The 23,708-nt window shown below is 35.8% G+C and overlaps 1 protein-coding gene across 10 annotated transcripts in view; it reads right to left on the reverse strand.

Annotated features, from left to right (window-relative positions):
• Nucleotides 1-2,280: 2,280 nt before the first annotated feature.
• PDE4D (phosphodiesterase 4D) overlaps nucleotides 2,281-23,708 on the reverse strand; it is a 1,245,242-nt gene continuing 1,223,814 nt past the window's right edge. For 7 of the 10 annotated variants that reach the window (XM_033111247.1, XM_033111245.1, XM_033111246.1 and 4 more), the window contains 9 exons: nucleotides 20,747-20,840; nucleotides 18,909-19,081; nucleotides 18,185-18,283; nucleotides 17,182-17,346; nucleotides 15,936-16,035; nucleotides 9,757-9,911; nucleotides 8,721-8,843; nucleotides 8,086-8,268; nucleotides 2,282-7,223 (listed from right to left, as the gene is read on the reverse strand). In XM_033111247.1, coding sequence (XP_032967138.1) covers nucleotides 6,807-7,223; nucleotides 8,086-8,268; nucleotides 8,721-8,843; nucleotides 9,757-9,911; nucleotides 15,936-16,035; nucleotides 17,182-17,346; nucleotides 18,185-18,283; nucleotides 18,909-19,081; nucleotides 20,747-20,840 — 1,509 coding nt within the window. In that variant the 3' untranslated portion in view covers nucleotides 2,282-6,806. Of the gene's footprint in view, nucleotides 7,224-8,085; nucleotides 8,269-8,720; nucleotides 8,844-9,756; nucleotides 9,912-15,935; nucleotides 16,036-17,181; nucleotides 17,347-18,184; nucleotides 18,284-18,908; nucleotides 19,082-20,746; nucleotides 20,841-23,708 lie in introns of all 10 variants that reach the window. The other 3 variants (XM_033111244.1, XM_033111253.1, XM_033111252.1) reach the window with 3 other exon arrangements.

Raw genomic sequence — 23,708 nt, forward strand, 5'->3', positions numbered from 1 at the left:
GTGTCATTTACTCTCAACCAGGAAACTGGAAAAAAAGATTGTTCTGAATGGTTTTGTCAAATCCTCCCACACCAATTCAAATGCTCCCTTATCTACTCTTGAAGGAAGGCCCTTTACAGGGTTGATGGGACGCCCAGGGATTCTCCAATAAACTATCAGTTATTCCCTTCAACAGCCAAGGGGAAACTAAAATTAAAATGAACGGAAAACCTCGCAACATTCTGGTAGATATTAGGGCTACACTTTCTACTTTAAACCCCATTCCTTCTGCTTCCTGCAGATGGGATCCTAGGCAAGCTGGCAGAAGCTTAGGAAGGGTGAGGATTCTTATCAGAGTCAACTCTCCTGGATCTATGTGGTGACAGGCACAGAAACAAAGGTAACATTTCAAGTAAGTGGTCCCTTTCTTTCCAAATTTTGACCCACTGGTGGTCGATCCTGTCCCCCAGGAAATTGCTTTCTGGCACAACATGTTGCCATCAATTGAAACACATTTTCTGTTCCCGTCTTTCACCCACAAATTCAGCGCCTTTTCCATCTTAACTAAGCATTTATCACCCCCGGTGGCCATAACTTGCAGCTGGAGGTGTGACAGCAAAACAAGCACAAATATTTTTCCTTCATCACGATTTCAGATTCATTCTTACCGTAGGTCTCAGCAACTTCAGCATACGTTTTTGGTCTTTCCTTATTAAGTCAAGAACGTTCACCTTTCACTTCGAGGAAGCACTTTATGGCTTCTCTTTGGCATATCCAAATCGCCAGTATTACTGCTCGTGTGCTTTAGGGCCATTAAGTAAGTAAAACAAGGGCTACTTGAATACAAGCACTGTTATATCTCAACAGTCAATCTGATAACCTAGATGGCTACCGACTAACAGGCCGGGAAGGTATACAGCGTGGAGACGTGATTCACGTCCTGGGAGGGGCAGAGCACGATGTGGGAGATTCCATCACGATACTCAGAATGGAGTCCATTTTAAAACTTACGAATTGTTTATTTCTGGAATTTTCCATTGAATATTTTCAGACCACAATTGAACGTGGATAACTGAAAATGCAGAAAGTAAATTCATGACACGAGGGGGTACTACTATACGCTTATTCTGCTAGTTAAGGTTTGGATATTATCATCTGTGTATTAAATTTTTGACATCTTTATTCTCATTGTAAAAACTAGATTTCTGTCATTCAGGGGGAAAAAAAGAACTTGTGAGGACTAGGCACAGTTTTTAGCTGGCAAGGATAGAAAACTAAACTTTTCTTTATCCTGGATCTTAGCAAGCTCAAAAACAAAATCCGAATACTTTTATGGTATCAACTTAAAAAAACTCTTTAAGACCCTAAAACGTTTTGATTATCTGATTGAATTATATCCGATATCAATTTGGTGGCTATATTGAACAAATATTAAGCACTTATTGTGTACCAAGCAGTTTTAGGTGTAAGGGATATACCAGTGAGCAGAATTTGCTCTCACAGAGCCATGTGCTGGTGGCAGAGACCATAAACAGATGTATAGGTTAATTTGTGATAAGCATTATAAGGAAAATAAAGCAGGGTAAAGAATAATGAGTGATGGAGCAGGGGGTGCTTTCCTTCCATTTCTCCAGAAGTCTCCAGCTCATTTGTACTTCAGGACTTTTGTTAAGTGAAGTCTCCCTGTCTGGACCCCCTTCCTCTTCCTTTCAATTCTCCCTTTTGCTTGGTTACCTGTCACTATTCTTCAGAGCTCAGCCCCAAATCACTTCTTTAAGGAAGTCTTCTTTGCCCCTCAAGAAAAGGGCAAGTTCAGGTTCCCACTTAGTCATGGCCCCTAAGGTTGTTCGTTGTACAGAGCACACTGATGATGGCACGTGTATAAGCTTGTTTAATGCCTTTGCCTCCACCAGGCTGTAAGTTCACGAAAGCAGAACCTGTGTCGTCTTCACTGCTGAATCTCTAGAACCTTGTACTTTGCAGAGTACATACCAAATAAATTCATGTCGGATGTCTGACGGATTTCCATTATACCAGAATATCCAAATAAACAGAGTAGTCCTCATTCCCAAGTCTGTTTACAAAACACTGTGCTTAATCTTGTAGGCCATTTAAATAATTTCAGCAGTGTTTTCTGTAGCAGGATTAATCTACATAAATGTTTCATTTGATTATAAATATCAATATACCAGCTTACGATGTCACTATCTTTTCATTTCACTTTAACAACCTTCCTTGCTCTTGGAAACCCATGCTGACTGATCAACTTCAAATGAATAATCTTATTTGTGAAAGATCGAGTCATAAATAAGCAGAATCAACCCATGCTTTTATTTTCATTGCATATAAAAATTTCATATGAAGGTATTGATGTACAGTACTATCCCCATGGGTGGGAAGAGGCTAAGAAACCACTAAAAGAATCATCATTTGAATTGTTCACACACAATTTACCACTCTGAAAACATTATCTAAAGAAGTAAAATTAAAAATAACTAAAATCAGTAAGGATGTGTTTTTGTAATTATAGTGTCCCCTTTGTACTGTTTAAAACAAAAGTAATCAAATTCCTTTGGGCCAGGGCTGCTAAAATCTACAGTGTGTGTCAAAAAAATAAAACAAAATAATAGGCGGCTCATTATTTTCCTAGAAAAAGAATCTCTCCTTTCATTAAGTCTTGTTTTCTGAGGGCTGGGCAACAGTGGAAGGAGGTTACCACATCATCGACTGGAAATTTCTCATGGCTTTCAGGAGCTGGCCATTGTGAAATTTTAAAATTCTATAGTAATTTAAGTTTTGCAGAAACAAATTCTAGAGCACGGTGAATCCTTTACGCTATGTGAATTGGCATCATATAAAACTTTGTGTTTACATATGGATTTACATACAAAAGAAAAATTTGGGTTGATCTTAGCTGAAGGAAAATTCCAGGGTCCCACCCCAAAAAATGAACTTTTTCATAGTATATATTCTCTTAACATGACAGGAAGCTGATTAATAAATGACTAACCAACATGTGTGATGTACGGCTCTAGTTTCAAATCAAGTTCATTTACCTATGCGCTCTAGAAGCCAAAAAGACTTTTTATAATCACTGGACAAGACTGTATTTTCCCAGTAGTGTTGGAAAGTAGAAAACAAATGTAACACGAGTAGCTCTTGATCAACAGATAGGGAAAACAATCATTATATATGCAATGCTACTTCATGGCAAGAAGTACTTAAGAGCTTGTATCTCAAAGGGGTTTCAGAATCTTCCAGAGTTTTTGTGTGGTTTTGTGAAATCCAACTATTGCCAGAAAACGAACTGAGTCGAAACTCGGCTATAAAATGCCCAGCCCCAGCCCCACCACTACCTTACTTTCAAATGCAGCAAAACAGAAGAAAATATTGGTTAAAGTTAAGGCACAGCCCTGGGACCAAAGACCTGCAGCTACGTTTTCTAAATTTATATATCTTTATGTATTTTATAGTTTTCTTGAATCTTCCATAAACAAGCTCTAAGGTGACAAGACTATATTACAGGAGAAAAGAAAATGTACAAGGAGTATGTATACACACCATTCATTCTCTCACCAAGAGTTTCCAAATATATCAACACCATCCCATCATGGGATGATGTTTTAATAAGAACTGATAATTTACAATTAACATTACAGTATGTACATTACAATAAATACATGGTTGTAAACAGACAAACAAGACTGTATTACAGGTAAGGTCATTTGGTGAGAAAAAAAATGCATGGCACGAAAAATAAATAATGCATTTAAAAATTATCATAAAGCTTTCTGTGAAACCCATTTCATTCAAGTTTTTTTTTCCTTATCTGCAATTTGTTCTATCTACATTATTTTCTTGTGAATTTTAAGTGATATAAAAGAAAATAAAATTAAAACAGCATTATTATGTTTAGTAACTTGCAAGCTGAAATGTATTGGTTTTATGCAAACTTGGACATTTTTTCCCCATACAGTACCCAGATATTGCATTTTCTTATGGCATTATAGGAAATGTAAAGCCACTTGTAAAGGATGTTCGTTTTAAAGCAGTGTATAATTCTGAAGCACACTTGGGCGAGAGAGAGAGAAAGGAGAAAGAAGGCAGAGGATAAGCAGATTGTGCAGTGCATTAGTCCCTGTCTCTTGGATATTATGCATTTTCTACAATTTGATTGTCCATCGGTGGGTATCTTCACAAAATGTGACCATTAAAAACCAACAAATTGAAAGAAAAAAAAAAGCCCCTCTTTTTTAGTGCAGTTATAAACCCTTTCAGGTCTGGATTTGTTTGTGTCATATTGCTGCTTAAAGATATATATTTTTTCCATTATTAAGATTCTAGGCACTCTGTGGGGGAAACACCAAGTATTAGGGAGAGGTGGGAATTTGAATATTTTGGAAAAAGGAATAAACCCTAGATTGCCTTTTCTTGTAAACCTCTATCAGGGATAAATAAAATTAAAACAGAAAGAAGTTCACAAATGTTTCTGTGAAGCCACTTGGCCAAACATAGGACTTTCTTTGGAAGATTACTTACTGACTTTTACAGGGGATGGAGGGTGGAAATCTGATAATTCATTAATTGATACCTATTCTGCTCTGCGTAGAGCTACATAATTTTTCTGTCAAAGGTTCTAAGCATCAGTAGATCTCAGGGGATTAAAATAGGAATTATCTTCAGCTTGGGTCACTTCCTTGCCTGATGTCTCAGTTACTAGTCCCCAGAAAGCTCCCCGCGACTTCCTAAATATAACTGTTTTACAGGGTTGCACTTTTTCTTAACTGTTCTATTTGTTCTCCATTTGCTTAGATACCCCCGTTAGTCTTTATGTCAATTCTTGGATATCAATGTGAAAAATGATTATTTGGGTTCCAAACTCTTCACAGAGAAGGTAAACACTTTATTAAGAACTGAAATGGGAAGAAAGTCCAAACTAAATAAATGCCCCAAGATGCCAACTGAAGGTAAATACTGGGAATTAATCTCTAAAATTGTAATATAGGTCTTGGTGATAAATTCAGCAGAGTGATCTCTAATATTTTATTTTGGCAGGATCTTTTTACTCATCCCAGTATTCTAGGATGGCATTATATTACCAAACCTCTGGTAGCTGTGGCATCATCAACTTCTTTACCCATTTGAAGAAGTTCTCCTCTACAAGACATGCTTATGAATCAATGATAACTGATAAAGCAATTCCTACATGTTACGTGGTTGTCCATTAAAGAAGATAGTTGCGACACTTAAAATCACTTCTCAAGAATATTCCTCATATAGTTTTTAATCCCATGGTGAAATCATAGAAACAAATGAACATCAGTTGTACTGGTGTTGTTTAATATATTCTGCTAATATTGTTAAAACTGCCTACTTACCTGTTAAATTTTTCTCTGTAAATCAAGAGTAAAAGCTAGTCATTATATATTACCTCGCAGTAGAAATGAACGCTAACTCTAACCTGACTACCTGTTTCTTTTCATCAATCAAAATGGTGATGATATATTTGATACGACCCTATCTAGTGAATGTGGACAGAGGTTCAAACACACGCTAAATGATGAAGCAGCACAAAGGGAAACAGTTTTTCTTACTACAACTGACTGTGGAAACAATAAAAATGAGCATGACATGTGTGGGTTATTACAAAGACATGCACTTATGAAATGAGGGTCTATTGACATAGCAAAAAGTTATCAGAAGACATTAAGTATGAAAATATCTAAAAAAGACTGACCATTTTAGCTACTGGGTATTTATATATCTCTCATTTGCTTCAGAAAACACCAACTGATGGTTGAGTGTCCATGAGACTTAAGACACATTAGCCAGAACGCACATCAAAGTATTACTGAACGAATATTCACTTTGCACACGATGAAGAAAAATGTAAGTGGAGAGCAACTCTGCTTCTCTGAAAAAAATGACACAAAAAGCAAAGCAAACGAAGACCTACAAAAAAGAGTTTCCTGCAACATAAAATTAGTTTTTGTTTTAAAATATGGAAGTCATTGGTATATAAAACAATGAATCACTACAAATCAGTTAATTGCTGTGAACTATAAGGTGCAAGTAAAATTTGTAAATTAGATTTATCCAGTGTAGCACAGATTTGTACTGAAAACTTGCAAGTTACTCCTTAGAAAAAAACCAGTGGCAGATGAAGTTCTGAACATAGTTTTTTAAATATAATACCTCAGTACATTTAATAATAAAAGTAAGCTCTACAAAAAATCTGTTTTACATATCATACAAAATGTAGAGGTCAGTGCAGCTCACTGAACCACACTATTCAGTCATGTATCAGGAAGACTTGAAATTAGAAAATTATGCAATTTCTGTGGCTCATCTTCCTCCTGGTAACAGATTCATGCCGTTTTCTGTTCCTGACCCATGTGTTGCCTCATTCATTCGTACACACTGTCTGTGTAGTGCCTTCTTTCTGCTGTAAATATTGCAAACAAATAAAATGAAACGAAACCCCGAAACATATCCACTTTTGGGCTGCCTGATGAGCCACACTCTCTTGAAAACATTTTGGAGTTGATTTTCTCTGCTTGGTCAGCTCGACCAAGCTGAAATCTTGTTAAAATGCTGTTCGTGAAGATGTCCCCCTTGCTCCGATCTCATGGAGGTGAAAAAACAATATTCCTGAGCTCCAGACTGAGTAGTCAAGGTCAGTTTTGTTCAACAAATGTCCTGGCAGATGACAGTGAGGTGTGACCATGGTTGTGGCATGTGACATGCACTTTGGAAACCATTTTTCTACTTAAAAAACAAACAAACAAGAAAAACAACAAAAAAAGGCATGAAAGTCTTTTGTACTGTTACGTGTCAGGAGAATGATCATCTATTACACAAGCTTCAGGCTGGCTTTCCTCTTCTTCCCCTACTGCCTCCTCTTCGACCTGTTCATCAAGGGGAATTTCAGTAGACTCTGAGTCTTGCGTACAGAGAGTCTTGGAGTCACTGCAGCTAGTGTCTTCTTCCACTTGACTGCCACTGTCCTTTTCAGTGTCTGACTCGCCATCTTCCTCTAAAGTGAGTTCAAACTGGAACTTCTCGGTTTGACCCGGCCGGCCCTCCTCCTGGTCATCAGGTGCTGGGGACGGGCTCTGAGGAATTGTGCTCTGGTACCATTCGCGATTGTCCTCCAAAGTGTCCAAAATGTCCTGGGCGTCAGGATGTACAAGGTCTGCCCATGTCTCCCAGAGAGGGTGAACAATATAGTCTATGAAGCCCACCTGGTTAAAAAGAAATCTGATTTGAGTACAGGACTTAGGACTAAGAAATAATGTAAAAGGTTAAGCAGATCCCATAAATCTATCTAATTAATATCAATTTACATATATGCATATGTGTGTGTATATGTATATATATATGTATATATTATATACACATATAATTGTATGTGTATATAATTATATGTGTATATAATATATACATATATATACCCATATATACATATACACATATATATACACACACACAGATATACAACTTACATAAAAATAAATATAATATAGCCCACAAATATAACATTGAACAGAAGATTACTAACCTTAGTTTTGTAAAAAAGTCACTATTTTAGGCAACAGATGATATAAAAGTATTATTAGTAGCTGGTGAAAATTAGCTTCTAGAACTCTCAGTTCAAGAGTATGTTGACAACATAAAAACTCTTGTTTGCAAAAACAGTTGTTTACATGGTAGGGCTTGGCTTGAGGCCTGGACTTAATTTTAGAATAGCCAATTTATAGGTGAATCCAGATAACTGAAATAATTTCACCTACTCCATATAAATTCACATAACTGAATTTACTTATGAATTCAGATAACAAATATTTCTATACCTATGAATATACTATGGGAATATAGTCATTATGCTTGAATACAATGCCATAAGAATGTATAAATGATTATACACATATAAACCATAAGAATAGGTTTTTGGGCTTATAAACACTAATGTGAAATGAGCTGGCAAAAATAAAGCACTAATTAATAAAAACACACAGTAAAATGCTGTGTGATGTGCACATACAGTGATCAAACGTTCAAACTGCAGTTTTGTTCTCTTTGAAAGCTCTATGCTTAATGCATCACCTGTGATTTTTCCACAGATGCATTGTGCTTGTCACACATCGGACTTATCTCCATGCCTCGCTCCCTCTCTCGGTCTCCTTGGCGGAAGAACTCCTCCATTATGCGGTCTGTCCACTGGCGGTACAGCTGGAGAGGCTTTGTTGGGTTGCTCAGGTCTGCACAATGCACCATATTCTGGAGGACCTAAAATAGACAAATGCTTTTTCAGCACCTTTTTTTTTTTTTTACTAGAAATTCACATTGAATGACTGTGACACTTAAAAATACATGTAGTGTAAGACTCATTCCAAACAGCTCAACGATGATATGTCTATGTGTGGTTCACACTTGTATTAATAGTCCCCAATTATGCCACCTCTACCACATTTAAATATCAAGAGAAACTGTTTGTGTGCATGGTTGATTTAATCCAGAGCTGTTTATGAGTCTGGTTTTGTCGGATGTTAGGTTTTTTTTAAACATATACGCAAAGACCAATAATATTTTATCTGTTTAATTCTCAAGATTAAGAATTTGGACAAAAATCCTGCTTATATTACTAAAATTGTAAGGTGGAAGAAAGGAGACATAAATCTTACCAAAGTTAGACACATACATACACACACACACATATGAAAATTCAAGTAATGTTTTACCTGAATCCTATCAGAATAATTATCGAGAAGAAGAACTCCAGAACTTGTCACTTTCTTAGTTTCAACCATAGTTTTCAAATCAGCCAGTAGATTCATGTGTTTTGACATGTCTGTTGCAAGTACCTTAAAGACAAAGAGTATTTTATTAAGTAAAAATGTCCAGAGGAAAAAAGTCAAAATTTGCAAATAAAAATATTATGCAGAATGTGAGAAAAAATGGAAAACTACTATGTCATCTAATAGCTGTGCATGGAAATTCTGTACTACTTCTTGGGGCAGTTCTTCCCTTTGCTGTCAAGTTTTCTGGAAGCCCAGATACATGTGAGCAATATATAGAAACATTAGGCACTGACATAGACTTCCACGGTTAAAAAATGGCATGGTATCTCCATGGAGAAGACATCATCACATATGTTTTCCATTCCTTGGACTAGAAAGTGGTTACTTTGATTAGGCTTTGATGAACTAATTCACGATTGCTCACAGTATACTTCAGAAACACAATATTCTGGGTAATTTTCTGTTTATCCAAGACAGATAATTCTTATCTTTGTATATACAAAGCTTAACAGAATAACTATTTGAGAGCCAGAGATTTTCCTGTGTCTCATAATCACTGTGAATAATATGCACAAAGAAAATATTAACATAATGGATGTTTCTAAATGGCACTGTCTGTTGATGCAGATTCTCCTCCCCACCCCACATTTTGAATGGAAAAAATCCATTTGAGCTAAGGCCAGCACCCTTTGCTCTTGTTAGTCATCTTTCTCTACCCGACAACAGATTGGAGGAGTTCAGAAAATAAAACCAGAATGATGAGGGTAAGCCGTCATTATTCTTAATTTTAAACTGCTAGAAGTAGAAAACCTATTATAGAACTATCATTACAGCAGCAGGGGCAGCTTCTCAAACATAAAAGGCAACATTAGGTTCTGAAATATACAGTTCTTTTCACTTGATACTCATCTTATTCTTATTTTTTAAAAACAATTTGCATCACAGTTCTCTTTTGTTGCTTTTATCAGCTACTTACAATGTCAATGACCATTTTCCTTAATGATTGTCTTTGCTTTTTGGTCAAATTCTGGAAAATGTCACAGTTTTCTTCCTGAAGCAATTTAAAGCCCACGGCCAAATGATGATTCTCCAAGACAGAAGAATCGTTGTACATCAAGGCAAGTTCAGAGTCTTGAAAGAAAGACAAAAGATTAGCAAAGCCATTCATTCTAAGTTTCTCTAATTCTTCATATTGTGAGATACTTTGGGTTTAGGATGTAATTTCCCCTAAACATCTCTGCGGGCCTTACCATTACATGACAGCACCTAGCAGAGAATGTACTTGTTGATGTAACATTGGAAAGAGCACTGGGATCTTGGGAATAAATTCTAACGCTGCTGACAGGAGGCAAGGTGATTCACCCTGTGGGCCTCAGCTTTCCCTTTTCTCCCCTCCAGATCTATGTAGCTCCGTAGCTTAGCAGAAAATGACATTATTCTTAACACTGACAACATGTCCAGCGCACAGGGTGTTGTATTCCTAATAACTGTGCACCACCTACCCAGCATTTTATGTAATGTAAGGATCACGTGACTTAGGATGATATGTACTCAGAGTGCATAAAAACAGTCTGCACCACATGAGCAGTGCTAGATTTGTTCGAGCTGCTCTTACTTATTTTCGTCCACAGTATAGCTTTGAAAGTTGAAGCTTTATTCATTTTTCCATTTCCTTTTCCAAGTATCGTTCAGTCACTGTATACATGTATATTGCCCTTCCCATGTGTTCGCTCATGGGGTCACACAGAGATGGATGTCAGGCTGCCTGCATAATGGTGAACAATCTGCTGCTCTCTCACAACTGCCCCGGACTTGTGCATTTTAGGCAGCAAGAGACCCTGCCTCCACAGTAGGTCCTGTAAATAGCAGACCCAGATCGATAAGGTGGTTGTTAAAAAAGATTTGACTGGTACTTGAATCTGTTTCCACTTAAGTCACTGTAAAGACTAAAAGTGCATGTGTTTGATTATTTTGCTGACTAATGCACAGAAAATATATTTGGAAATATATATTCTTTTCTAAGAAAGAAATATCCAATACAACTCAATTATTACTTTAAAGGAGCTAGGGAGGAGAAGAGAGGTTCCAGATATATTTCCACTGTGAAATCCCATGATTTTTATCACTACTATAGAAATAGGAATTTATTCATCTAAATTTTTGCTCCCAAACTACAGGAACAGAGATGTCTCTAGTACCAGGCAGTGGGTATTATGGTGTTATTGTCTTTGTTCTATTTTTTGATAAAGCAATAGCATTCATTTTTAAAAAGTCAGTATCTGGTCAAATTGACTTTTAAATAATCTATAAAAACCGCTAACTATGAACATTTATCTACAGATGGTTAAACACAGCAATCAAAAAATTTAAGCTATAAAGGATCTTCCACCCAATATTATTCTGTGTATAACAGAATCATATTAAATAACATATACTGAAAAGAAGGCATAATGTTTTCTGACTAGAGAGATAATGACTAATTAACCTGGTAAGGTTCTTCTAAGGGAGCAAATATGCATGTAGACAAGGGGCATTAACAGAAGAACTGCCTCAGGCTTACAAAAACCTGGATTAGTTTATATGCCCAATGAAGAAGGATGAAAGAAATTAAGGCTATTGAACCTACAGAAGAAAAGATGAGAAGCTGTGACCTGAAGGAAGACGGTGACCTGTGGTATGAACATTGTAACAGAGAGTCTGAATTCTACTCAAGCTAAGGATGGCCTTTCATACAGAGGACTGTCCAGGAGCCATAGCCAAGCCTGCCTCAGAAAGCACGTAGCTCCTGACATTTCAGATGAGTGAAGGCTGGCCAGAAAGGCCATGGAATGGTTCCTTGTTGGAACGTGGGCCTCTACTGCCTTGGCAATCTCTAGGGCTGTTCCAAAAAGGCGGTGGTGACTGCTGGTGTTTAAATGAATGAATGCTGGCACTTAAGCAACCCTGAGGATAGACATGTAACTTTCTACTCTTCTTTAGGACTGAAGGTGTGTGGCTGCATTTACAGGGGAGGTAAGATTCTACAGTTCCTGAGTCGATTGCCCACAAAGACGACAACCCTGCAAGTCCATGAAGATTCCTTGAAGGTTCAGAGATCACCCAAAAGTTGCCTTCATACTTTGCTATAAGGTCAACTAGCACAGAGGAGGAGAGAGACTAGTTTATGTAACATTTTTGTTGAAACCCCCTTATTTTCCAAGGTTCAGTACGAGTCACCTCGTTCATGAAGTCTTTCTTGATTACCACAGGCAGAACTGCTCACTTTCTCCTATATGCTTTCTAACCACTCATTTGGCATTTATTTTATTTCACCTTATTTGTCATTTTATCTGTGCAAATCTTAATGGTCCCTCCCACAGATCTCCCAACCCACTTAGTGACTTAAGACCCTATATAAAATTAAAAGTTATTAATTTAACGTACTTGGTTATCTTTTCTCCTAAACACAATATTTCTCCTTGAAATGTGGAAAGGGAGTGGTGATTTTCACTTAATATCCAGTTTCCAAGGACTGCCTGGATCACTCCCTCAATTCATTCACTCCCTGTGCCCTTAATCTGCATTATTTTTCTCCACTGAATTTAATGTCATCTGATAACACGTATTCACGTGTCACAATCTGTCTTTTGTAACAGTATTCCCAGTGCCCAGGACAAGGTTTGCCATAAAGTACACTCTCAATATTTTTTGTTTTTGTTGACTAAAATAATGATCTCTACAGTTAGTTCTATATAATCACATTCAACAAAAATGAATTTATCTTTATTTTGAAAGTGTTAGATTTACACAGAAAAATAACATTCTACATATATTAGCTACAGAAAGTTTATTTTAAAATGAGACTAGAAAAATGAAAAACAAAGTGTGTGGACTGGTAGCTAGATCTGCCTCCACGTTAATGCAATGAAATGCTCTGCCCTTGGAATCAAGTCAGATGCTTTGAACACATGACTCATATGAGTAAATCTCTCTCCCCCAAACTTAGGCATCATTGCTATAAACAAAAATTACTCGTTTTCCAAATTTAATGGTACATAGTTTCTGTACTTCTCACACGGCGTTACAGTTTCAGAAAATAATGCTCTGAAGTTAAATGATTTTTTTTAATGAGAAATACCCACCAGCATGTTATATTAAAAACTTGATGACGCTGTTTACATTTTATGGATTTATTTACACGTATTATCACAAAAAAAGACTTTCATAGCTTCCCACCTGGAATGTCAACTTCCTTAAATCCTATGCAGATTCTCTTGTATCCCTAAATCATTTATAAAAGCTTAACGGACTGCCAGGGAGAAATTATTTGTTTGCAAAACCTCCAGCATGTTTACAATGAGTGTACATATCATTACTATCAAATCATTTAGCACCTAAAACTAACACAAGTGGAACAAGTGGACAATAGTGGAAACTCTTGTCACAGCTAAGAAGTGTACAGACTCAGAATCAACTGAGGTCCAGGCCCTCTCTACCAAGGCAAGCCATGAAACCTCACGGTGCCTCTGTAGCCTCCTTAAAATAGACAGGTGACGTCCCAACTATGGGTTTATAAATTTGATGATTAGAGTCTTTAGGGTTCTTTATTACAGGAAATGCAGATTCAATCTTTGGCTTCAGATAAGTTGGCAGCACCAGCTCCAAGGTAAGAGTTACGAGTGTGCTAGTCTGAGCCGCTGATGCTCAATCCACGAAACAAAGAGAAGATAAACTTAATGTATCTAAAGAAACAGCTTACTGCAAACTAAAAAAAAAAAAATCACATAATTTTGATAGATTATTTCACAAAGCTATTTATCATAAGTTTACATGTTATTAAAGGGAATCCTTTATAGCATGCTGTAAAGTTAAAACTTATTTGGCTACGAAGCTTCCTCTACGTCCTGTAGTAAAATGCTTGCTGGCATGATCCCTCGTCAAAAGCTAACTAAAGCAGCTATTCTCATAATGCCCTGGGGTTCTGATCAACCTCGGGATACTTTCATGTACCAGATGATGATGATGATTCATTCTCTCAGGAATAACACGGCCTCATCACACCTCACCCTCCAGAAGACATGAGGAATCCAAAGCTGCTGGGAACTGTTAACCTCCCAGTGCTGCTGAGGTCCCTTCCAATACTGAATAACAAAATACTTCCCGAAGCAGGATTATTTAGCCCTCCACCTCAGGCAGGTCATCAGAAAAATGACCTTAAACACACGCCCTTGTTACATAAATACACACCGTCATTATATTTATAATCCCCTAAATATGACCATTATCTATCTCAGTGGGTCTCAAACTCTGGACAGCATCAGTTTCATCTTCGAACTCAGGCCGAGCTAGCTTACATTTCAGACTCTGTGGGCATGCCGATGCCCGCCAGAGTTCCCCAGTGCCAGCCCAAGCCCTTTTGCTCTTTGAGGGTCCACAAGAAAGAATAATAGAGCTGGTTATTGTCTTTCTTCAAAAGTTTATCAGAGGACTTAGAGACAGTCCTCTAAGACAGTTTTTAATTTTTTCTCTTATCTATTCTTAATTCTAATGTTTAATAAGGGGACATACTATCTTACATACAATAGGAAGCAAAGAAAATAAACCAGTCTGAATTTTTGGTGTTATTAATTTAAAGAAAAAAATGCATACCTTTTCTAAAGGCAAACATTAAACTAGAACAAAAATTTTATGAATTTGTTAAAAATGTATAAAATGATGACCATATCAAAGCATGTCAAACCATCAAAATAATAAATCAGGCCAGGTTAACAAAAGGTGCCAGTGTACCCTGCACTATATAACCTCCCTGCTCATCTCAGAAAGGGCACAGTGAATCCTAACGACTGATACAAGGTACTCATGCAGCTGCACCTGATGCATATTATTATTTATGGGTGAATATTCAGTAATGCTTTAATGATTCCTGAAAGCACCCCATTATAGATTTTTATAAGGTAGCGGGAACATGAAATGTTATCCTGTCTAATCTTTGACATAGTGTAAGTTCATAACCCAAACTTCTAAAATGTACTTGCCTAACTACACATTTTAGGAAATCCACGACTTTCCTAATCCTATAAACGAGTGAGTAACGAAAGAGCGTTTTGTTATAGGGTAGTACAGAAGCTCTTCAAAGATATCAAAATAGATCTAAAAATTCTAAAGATCTGACTTAAATCTCTCCAAGCCAGGCTATATTTAAATTCTCCCTAAATCTGGCTGCAGCAAAGTACAGAAATGAATGTTGAATGCACAGAGACTACTTACTAGATCCAGATTGCTGTAGGGCATGAGAAGGCTATTATCTATAAATTCATGGCAAAAAGGGAATATTCTTAACAGATAAGAAAAAAATATTAACCACTTTGTATTTTATTTTTGGAATATAAAAGTAAATTTATATACTTTAGTGGGAGGTAATTAAATAAGACATTTAAATCATTTACCAATTAACTTCAAGTACCAAAGGAAGAGAATTTCTGTCAAGCTAGAACCTCCTTGCAAAGACACAGCTCAGGCACTACCTGAATATTCCCTACAGAGGTGTTCTGTGAAACTGCGTGTCAGCGATGCCTCACACTGAAAAGTCTCTACCACTCCTTATAGTTCAAATGTAGTGATGACTTCTTATTTTGTGAAATGTCACCCACCAGTGAGAAAAAAATTAATGGTTAGAAAGTGTTAAGTTAAAAGAGAAGCTCCTGTTGCCCTCATTAGGGAATTAAAATGGGAGAGACCAGGGCTGGCCATGGTTGTGGAGGGGGCAGTAGTCAGAGCCTCTGAAGAGGATTAAATGACAACCTACATAAAGTGAGGAAGGTTTAACATTACGTATTACAACCTTTTTTTCTTCTTTTTTATTTAAAACTTAGGGGCACTATAACTACCTAAATCTTTCTGCAACTTTTCACTTTGATTACCCTTGTCCCTTAACAACGATATGTATTTTTTTCTACAGAAGAACCCGAAAGTATGTTTTTCAAATATCATATACCTCATGGCATATAATACTAATTTTCAGAACTAAATTACATTAACACACACTCTCACTAAAATGCGCATTTACAAATCTCAAAAGAAGGTTATAGCTCTAGAAACACCCCCGATATAAAGACGCTCATTCTAAAATGTACAAAGTAAAAACATCTTCTACAAAGATAAATGAACTCCACTTACTTGTATTGATCAGAAACTGATTTGACACACCAGGATGGTCTACATCATGTATTGCACTGGCAAAAATTGCTGCAAGAATCTCCAAATCTGTAAACACAGCCTGGAAAAATCAGACAATATAGATAACATCACTATTCTATAATAACACAAATGAAAGGTATACACAAATGAGAAATTAGTTCCTAGAATTTGATGGAAAATGAAACAAAGCTTCAAAATATACAATCAATGTGTGAGGAAAAGAGACGTCTAGATAATTTAAGTTATCTACAATCATAAGTTATGAACTCTGTAAGTATAATCTTGGAAGAAAATATTTTATCTAATTTTATCATAAGTTACAATGAAACATTTTCCATTGGCTATATATATATTTTTTAAATATTGCAAAAGGAATATCTGGAATCATTTTTTAAAGAAAATAATGAACAATTATTTCCTTTTCTTTTATTCAAACCAAGGTTCCTCAACCTCAGCAGAATCGACATTTTGGGCCAAATTATTTTTGTTATGGAAGGCTGTCCTGTGCATTGTAGGATTTTTAGCAGAATCTCTGGCCTTTAGCCATGAGATGTCAGTAGCATGTACACCCCCAGTTGTGACAGCCAAAAAATGTCTCCATATATTGCCAACTGCCCCTGGGGGGTAGGGGAGGAAGACAAGGGAAGAATTGCTTCCAGATGAGAAACACTCAAATCATGAAGTATTAACACAGTTTTATAATGAAAGCTATCTGAACTATAAAATACATTAGCAAAAAAGAATCTCCCCTTGAACAATTAAGGAAATTAAATTGCTTTAATAAACATTTAATGAAACAACTTAGGATTTGTTAAAATTAAAGAAGCGTTTCCTTCTAATAAAACCTATGAAAAATATCAATGCACTGCTTATATTTTATAAAATAATTGTCCTTTGAACTACAAATGCAAAAGCTATCAGCCTAAATTCCAAAACAACAAACTGAAATTGAGTACGCCAGATGTGCTTTAGGGAATGCCCATTAGACCATTTCAAAGAAGCAGTGTCATCAACAGATGAATCCCTAAATCTTTGATCAAGTTTCACAGACAAAATCATCAAAGACTCTGTTTATTTACCACCACCACATTTTTTTTTCCTTTATAACTCAACAGATTCCTGCTGAAGCCAATTATATTCTGCACTGCATATACTTTTGGATAAAAGTTTGAAACCTTGATGGGTGGCAAGCTAGTGTCCTCGAAGTGTTAGAAGCCAGATTTACCTCCAGAGCAGGTGTAGACAACAGCACGTGCGTGGACTGGACGACGTCAGCAGCATGGATATTGTTGTGGTAGGCCACATCAGCGTGGTAATGGTCTTCCAGGGTCATCAGGTATGTAATTAAAGTGTCTACCGGAATTTTAAATGTTTTTAATAAATCCCGTTCCTGTAGGAAAAGAAATCCTCTTAACATTTTGTCCTTCCATAAAAAGATTTTTCCATAGAGTGTGTTAACAACAACAACAAATCACACCCAGTTACCTCGTAGCACTTGCACAATTTCTAGTGAGGAAAATGGAAATTTTTGGGAAGATTTGGGAATATCAGGGATCAAACCAGAGTTGAGTTGTCCTTTTGGAGCCCAATGGTGCTTTACCCAAGATGTATGGTGTCAGAAAGGAGCTTCCAGTTATAAAAACGTCTGTGTCCCACGACCACGAAGGCAGCCTGAGTCTAGAGCCACTGATTCCGCCAGCAGGTCACACCAAGTGAAATCTCAACATTCTCTCTAGGGTTGGAACCTGCTGTTCCAGTTTCAGGCTATCTACAGCCTCAACTCCTCGTTCAAATCCTAACCCTGAGCTGGGACAAAAGCTCAACAAGAGTGAAACACTGATATGGAGAAGAGAGAATTCCACAGAACAGGAAATTATATTCTCAGATGATTCAGAGGGAGGGCTTGTTCATTTTTAAAGTTAGCACTTTATTCTCTATGAGTTAGGGTCATGAGGACTATTTGTAAACTATTATTTTGATGAATCAATTAAATTTTCCCATATCTTTTTCTTAAATGGGAAAAAATAAGAAAATTGGTTGATTTGTATTGTGCCCACACTTCAGCCTTTCTATATCCTTATTTGTCCCTTGATAAAGGGGCAAATAAGAAAAAAAGTACAAAATACACAAAAGAGGGTGAGTAGTAAAGTAGATAAAATGCACACACAATTCACACTGGACACTGAGTCACCAAATAAAAGAAAGGTGATAGAACTTCAGCACATTACCTGAAAAATAGTATGCATGATAACAGTCAAAGGCCGGTTACCAGACAGCTCTGCTATTCTGAAAACATGAAGACCCCATTTGTTCACATCTTCTAGTTCCTGGGGTTAAAGAAAGATAAAAAAAAGAAAATGAGGAAAATAAACTAAAATATGAAACAATGAACACAGTCATTTAAAAGTTACTGACTTTAATGAAAAGATCGTTATATTAGAAAAAAGATTCATTTTACATGTAATGGATGCATCATGTAAGTACAGAAGTACAGGCAAACTTTGGGCAAATTCACTAAATGTATCGAAAACTGAATAATATCGCTTAACCTTATGCCTTTTGACAATACAACATGTTTACATACTTTCAATATCAATTTCAAAGCACTTCTTCAATAGATAAAATCTACTTACAAAACTTTAATTATTCTCCTAAAACCCAGATGACCTAATAGATTTCTAATTCTGTAAGGTCAAACAACCAAGTATGTCTGATGCAAAGAAGTGAAGAACAGATATCCCAGACCACCTGTCTAAATCCACAAATTAATGAAACCCAAATAATTTAGAAAGAGCTTTACAAAAGTGCTTTCCCATAAAAAAACAACAACAACAACAAAAAAAAAACCCCACAAATTAATGAACTTGTTCATCTATTTAAAAGAGAAGGAATCAAAATTCATCAAAAGGCAGTGTTGCATATTTATGATCATGATCTTTGAAATCATCTTACCTTGGCAAGGACATCTTCTTGTTCAGTTTTAACCCCAAACCTCGGGATGCTTGAATTAGTCAAACTGGAACTATGCATCAACTTCTTGACCCCACTGATCTGAGACATTGGCCTTTTCTTTTTCTCCTTTTCCTTCTGAGTTGGAGAAGGAATTTCCACTTCATGTTGCTTATCTTAAAAAATTAGAAAAATGTTCTATATTTACTATTAATTCTACCTGTTTTTTAAATCATGTATAAATGGACAGGTTTTAATCGATCATTATATATTCCAGAAAACATTACCAAGGAAAACTCCTTTTAGAGAAGTTGAATATTTTCAATTTATGTGGACTTAATTTGAAACCCTCAAACACAAAATTAAGCAAATAAATCCCACTGCAAAATAATTAACATTAAATTTCTTAAAACCCAAAACAGACAAACAAACAAACAAAAACCTCATAGACACAGACAATAGTTTAGTGGTTACCAGAGGGTAAGGGGGGTGGGGGGTGGGAGATGAGGGTAAGGGGGATCAAATATATGGTGATGGAAGAAGAACTGACTCTGGGTGGTGAACACACAATGTAATTTATAGATGATGTGATACAGAATTGTACACCTGAAATCTATGTAATTTCACTAACAATTGTCACCCCAATAAATTAAAAAAAAAAAATCTCTTCAGTGGTTATGTCTTTGCTAGAATGTCCTAATAAATTCTTTTTTGAAAGACGTATCATAATAGACTTGGAAAAAGCAAAACACATTAGTTATTTCCATTCTTCAAATGAGAACTCCATTTCCATTTGAAATTCACTTAGTGGCTTCAAAACTGCTCTTGCCAAGTAAGGACTCTAGTTTCAATATCACTTTGCAATAGTAGAAACTTCATACACAAATATAAAAGCAGCAGTGTGTGAACCTGACAGCTTACAGAAATGAATCATCCTGTGGGAGTATAAACAGCTTCTCTGAATGACTTAAGATTGCTTTTGATAGTTTACATTTTCTACACCATAGTGATAGGGGTATGATGTCACAAGGTTTTATGGGGAACACAGAGAATATCCAACATTATCTGATAAGTGATACTAGATTCACAAAAGTTAACTTTTGATTTCAAATAAAAGACATCAGATGTCTCAGTACATTCAGCCCCTATTTCAAGGCAGTGAGCTCCTCTAACTCATCCTTGCACATTGCATTCAATAAATGTTTGTTTAGTGCTAATGAGATATTCAGCAATTTTGTTTGGAAAGTAAAGTCAAATCAAGCATATGTTCAACTTATATATGACTATGACTTATTGCATTTTCTTTCAATGGATGGGAGAGTGGGGGTAGAAATGGTACTGTCCCAGTACACCATACTCTTAGCTATGATTGTCAGCAAACTTTTCTTTAGCAATTTTATTGTCTCTATCTGCCTCACCAGTTACCAAACATGGTGTCCGTTAGACTACAGACTCACTGAGGGCAAGGACCATTTCTAATTTATCATTAAATATCCAGTGCCCAACAATGGTTGGCACTTAACAAGAATTTGTTGAATGCATGCATATAGATTGCTCTAAAAAAATACATTTTACAGTTTAGTACTTTGGAAAAATTGGCAATATACAACTTTAATTCAGAAAAATCCCTAAGCTCCTGAATAAAACTAAAAGATAAGACATTTTACTTTGTCATCTTAGTATCTAAAGCTTAGAGGCTTAGAGGCTCAAATTACTAATATGATGAATGAAAACAAGTGAAAAGTCCTAACACTTAGTTGGTTTCCAAAATGAGTTGGTTCTACTTCCAAAAAACAACTCAAAAGAAAATTAAAAAACTGTACTTAAATTGTTATTCTCACCTAAGAATGTGTTTGATATATACTCGGACACTTGATTTCCAGACCGACTCATTTCAGAGAGATGGGTGAGCTCCCGATTAAGCATCCTTTTAAACTGAAAGACAGAAAGATAAAATGAAATCATAGGAAAATTTAAGAAAAATAACATAAGCATATATTGAGAGACAGAAAATATGCCCAAAGAATTTTTCAATTGTCTTGATACTTTGATCAGTTCCTTCCAATAGAAATTTTTGGATGGAAAAAAATCTATAATCTGTGCTGTCCACTACAGTGGCCACTAGCGACATGTGGCTATGAAGCACTTAAAATGAGGCTAATGCAAATGAGCTGAATTTTGAATTTTATTTAATTTTATTTAATTCAAATTTAAATAGCGACATGTGGCTAGGAATTATTGTATTGGACAGAGCAGATTTAAACACTCAAAGACATTAACTAAGGGGAGGAAAGGGCGTACAGTAGATTCTATGAGCTATATGATTGAAAAAAGTCACATTTTACTCTAATATTTAATAACCTTTAAAATTTTGAATTTCACCATAAATTTTCATTTAAGTCTGAGGGAAAGAAGAGCAGTGAAATTCTTATTCAGTAATATTTAAAATGTAATTCGAACTCAGTATTTAATTATTTTATTGGAATTTTTTTTAATGTTACTTCTCATAATTCATACCACGGTATTTAACTCAAGATAATTTGGCAAATTACTTCCAAAGTCAATCTTATTGACTATCTAGATTAGGTATCAGAATTTATCACCCACCAAAAAGCACTGTGGGAGATCAATAAAAACATTTCAAAATACTATTGGAAATAAATGAATATAAGTATTATCCTGCAGTCAAAACTGAAGAGCTGGCCATGACCAACACAAATTCTTCTGGCTGTTAATTTATATGTCTAGGGAGAATATTCTCAAACTCAGGAATACAAACTTCACTTTCTTTGTTCATGTATCTTTTTTTAATAATTGGTCTCTGATCATAACATGCATATGTGATATAGAAATGTAGAAAGCTATATAGAAAACAATTAGAAATCATGTATACCCCCACTGCTCAGAGATAACTATAGATAATTAGTTGTATTTCCCTGTACGCATTTTTTTTCACATTTGTCTGCATGTATATTTTAAAAATTGACATCATGCAGTATACAAAACACAGATTGCTGCTGATTTTCATTTAGCATTATATATTATGATACACTGGGGAAAAATAAATTTTGACACCTTGTAAGAATACATGAAAACATTTACAATAGTGTTAAAAACGTGTTCTATCTTTTATAAAGTTATACTTCCTTGAGTAAGTTATAGGCTATCAACTAATTAAATGAGCTAATAGAAAGTATCTTGTATTTAGCCCAGCACATAGTAGGTGCTCAACATTATTTGAGCTCATTCTATCTCTCAGTTCCCTGGGCCTCTTCTACTAATGATTGATTTTTATCATTGTAAGACAAACAGATGTAAGATCTGACTATAGTTATTCTCATTAAAAAAACATATCTAAATATCTAGCTCCCCTACCCATTCCAAATAAATAATTTAGGATATCATTCATACAAGATATTGTCACCATGCTTCAAAATTATAATGGTAATACTATGCACAAGGCCCAAAGGTAAGTGAATCCTTGCTTAACAAATGAAATTTACTCTTGGAAAAATCTTTAGGCAAAACATGTTCAAAGAGTCTGCTACACATTTTAAACATATATTTAATGAAATATCTCTGTGTGAAATTGTCGAGCTATGAGTTAACAGTTGCTATTAAGAACTACCTGGTCATGGCAAAGTCCTTTTTATAAAATAGGGGAATAGGCAAGGCTTTTAGCCACTCTTAGCCTCTTCACAGTCTATCAGGAACCACTGTCTACCTGCCCTCCATGCATTTCTCTCAATGTAACTCAACACAACCTTGGGGCAGTGGGTGCCCCATTGGAAAAATGAGACAGGGACCCAGTTTTTCTACAGAACCACCGTCTAACTTGTAAGCAACGTGGTATGAGGAGCATATTGTCATATGCTCAAGCAGAAGATCTGTACAGGACCTGCAGATTCCCTACACAAATTATTGGATTTATCTGGAAGACTATAAAGAATGAAGTGTAATTTTCCTGGCAATTTGCTTATACAAGCTATCAAAACAGTCGGTTAGTACACATCACCAAGGCAGAAAATGTCAGTGAAAGGAATCCATTGTACAAACTGATGAATGACAGACTGAATGTTCCACTGATTATTTCTGCATTATATACATATATTCACAGACACTCTTCTGCCTTTGTTCAAAACCCCAAAGTGTGGGGTGGAGAAACCCTTCCATGCACACCTTTCTCCCTATCAAGGCTAGTGAGGTGTCCAAGGAAGTCAATATTTCCTTTTAACGTAATTAGAAGAGATATTTTAAGCAGTCCTCTTTCTTCCCAAGGGAAAGGGTGTGGGAAGTCTCTCAAAGACAATTTTCAAATAGTCAATTAAGTTAGAACTTAAGGGTGATTTCTAAAAGGAATTAAAAATTGTCCTGCTTTTTTGCTATTGATACAAAACTTTCAGTCCAGGGAAGTTAGAATAATAACCACAAAAATTACCATCAGTGTTTTCTCAACTGATAGTTGATCTCACAGTTTGGTTTTGGAGTATATAGGTAGATCTACTAAAGAACTATAAACTAAAGCATTCAACAATCATTTTTAAATGTAAGTGGAATTTCTCTTAAGATAACTACATACCATTTATTAGGATAACTATATAAAATTACCATGAGGGAGAAACTGAAAACATAATAGAAAAGGTAATAAAATAAAGGTAATAGAAAAGGTATAAAAATTTTTCCTAGAACACTGTTACATTTTCAATTTACAGACTTACATGAGATAAAATATAGAACTGCTTTTCAAAAGAACTGGTTGCAAAATGTAGAATAATTTAATTGGCTTTTAATGCTGAATAACTT

Source organism: Rhinolophus ferrumequinum, chromosome 7 (genome assembly GCF_004115265.2).
Source record: "Rhinolophus ferrumequinum isolate MPI-CBG mRhiFer1 chromosome 7, mRhiFer1_v1.p, whole genome shotgun sequence".
In the NCBI taxonomy this organism is placed as follows: Eukaryota; Metazoa; Chordata; class Mammalia; order Chiroptera; family Rhinolophidae; genus Rhinolophus; species Rhinolophus ferrumequinum.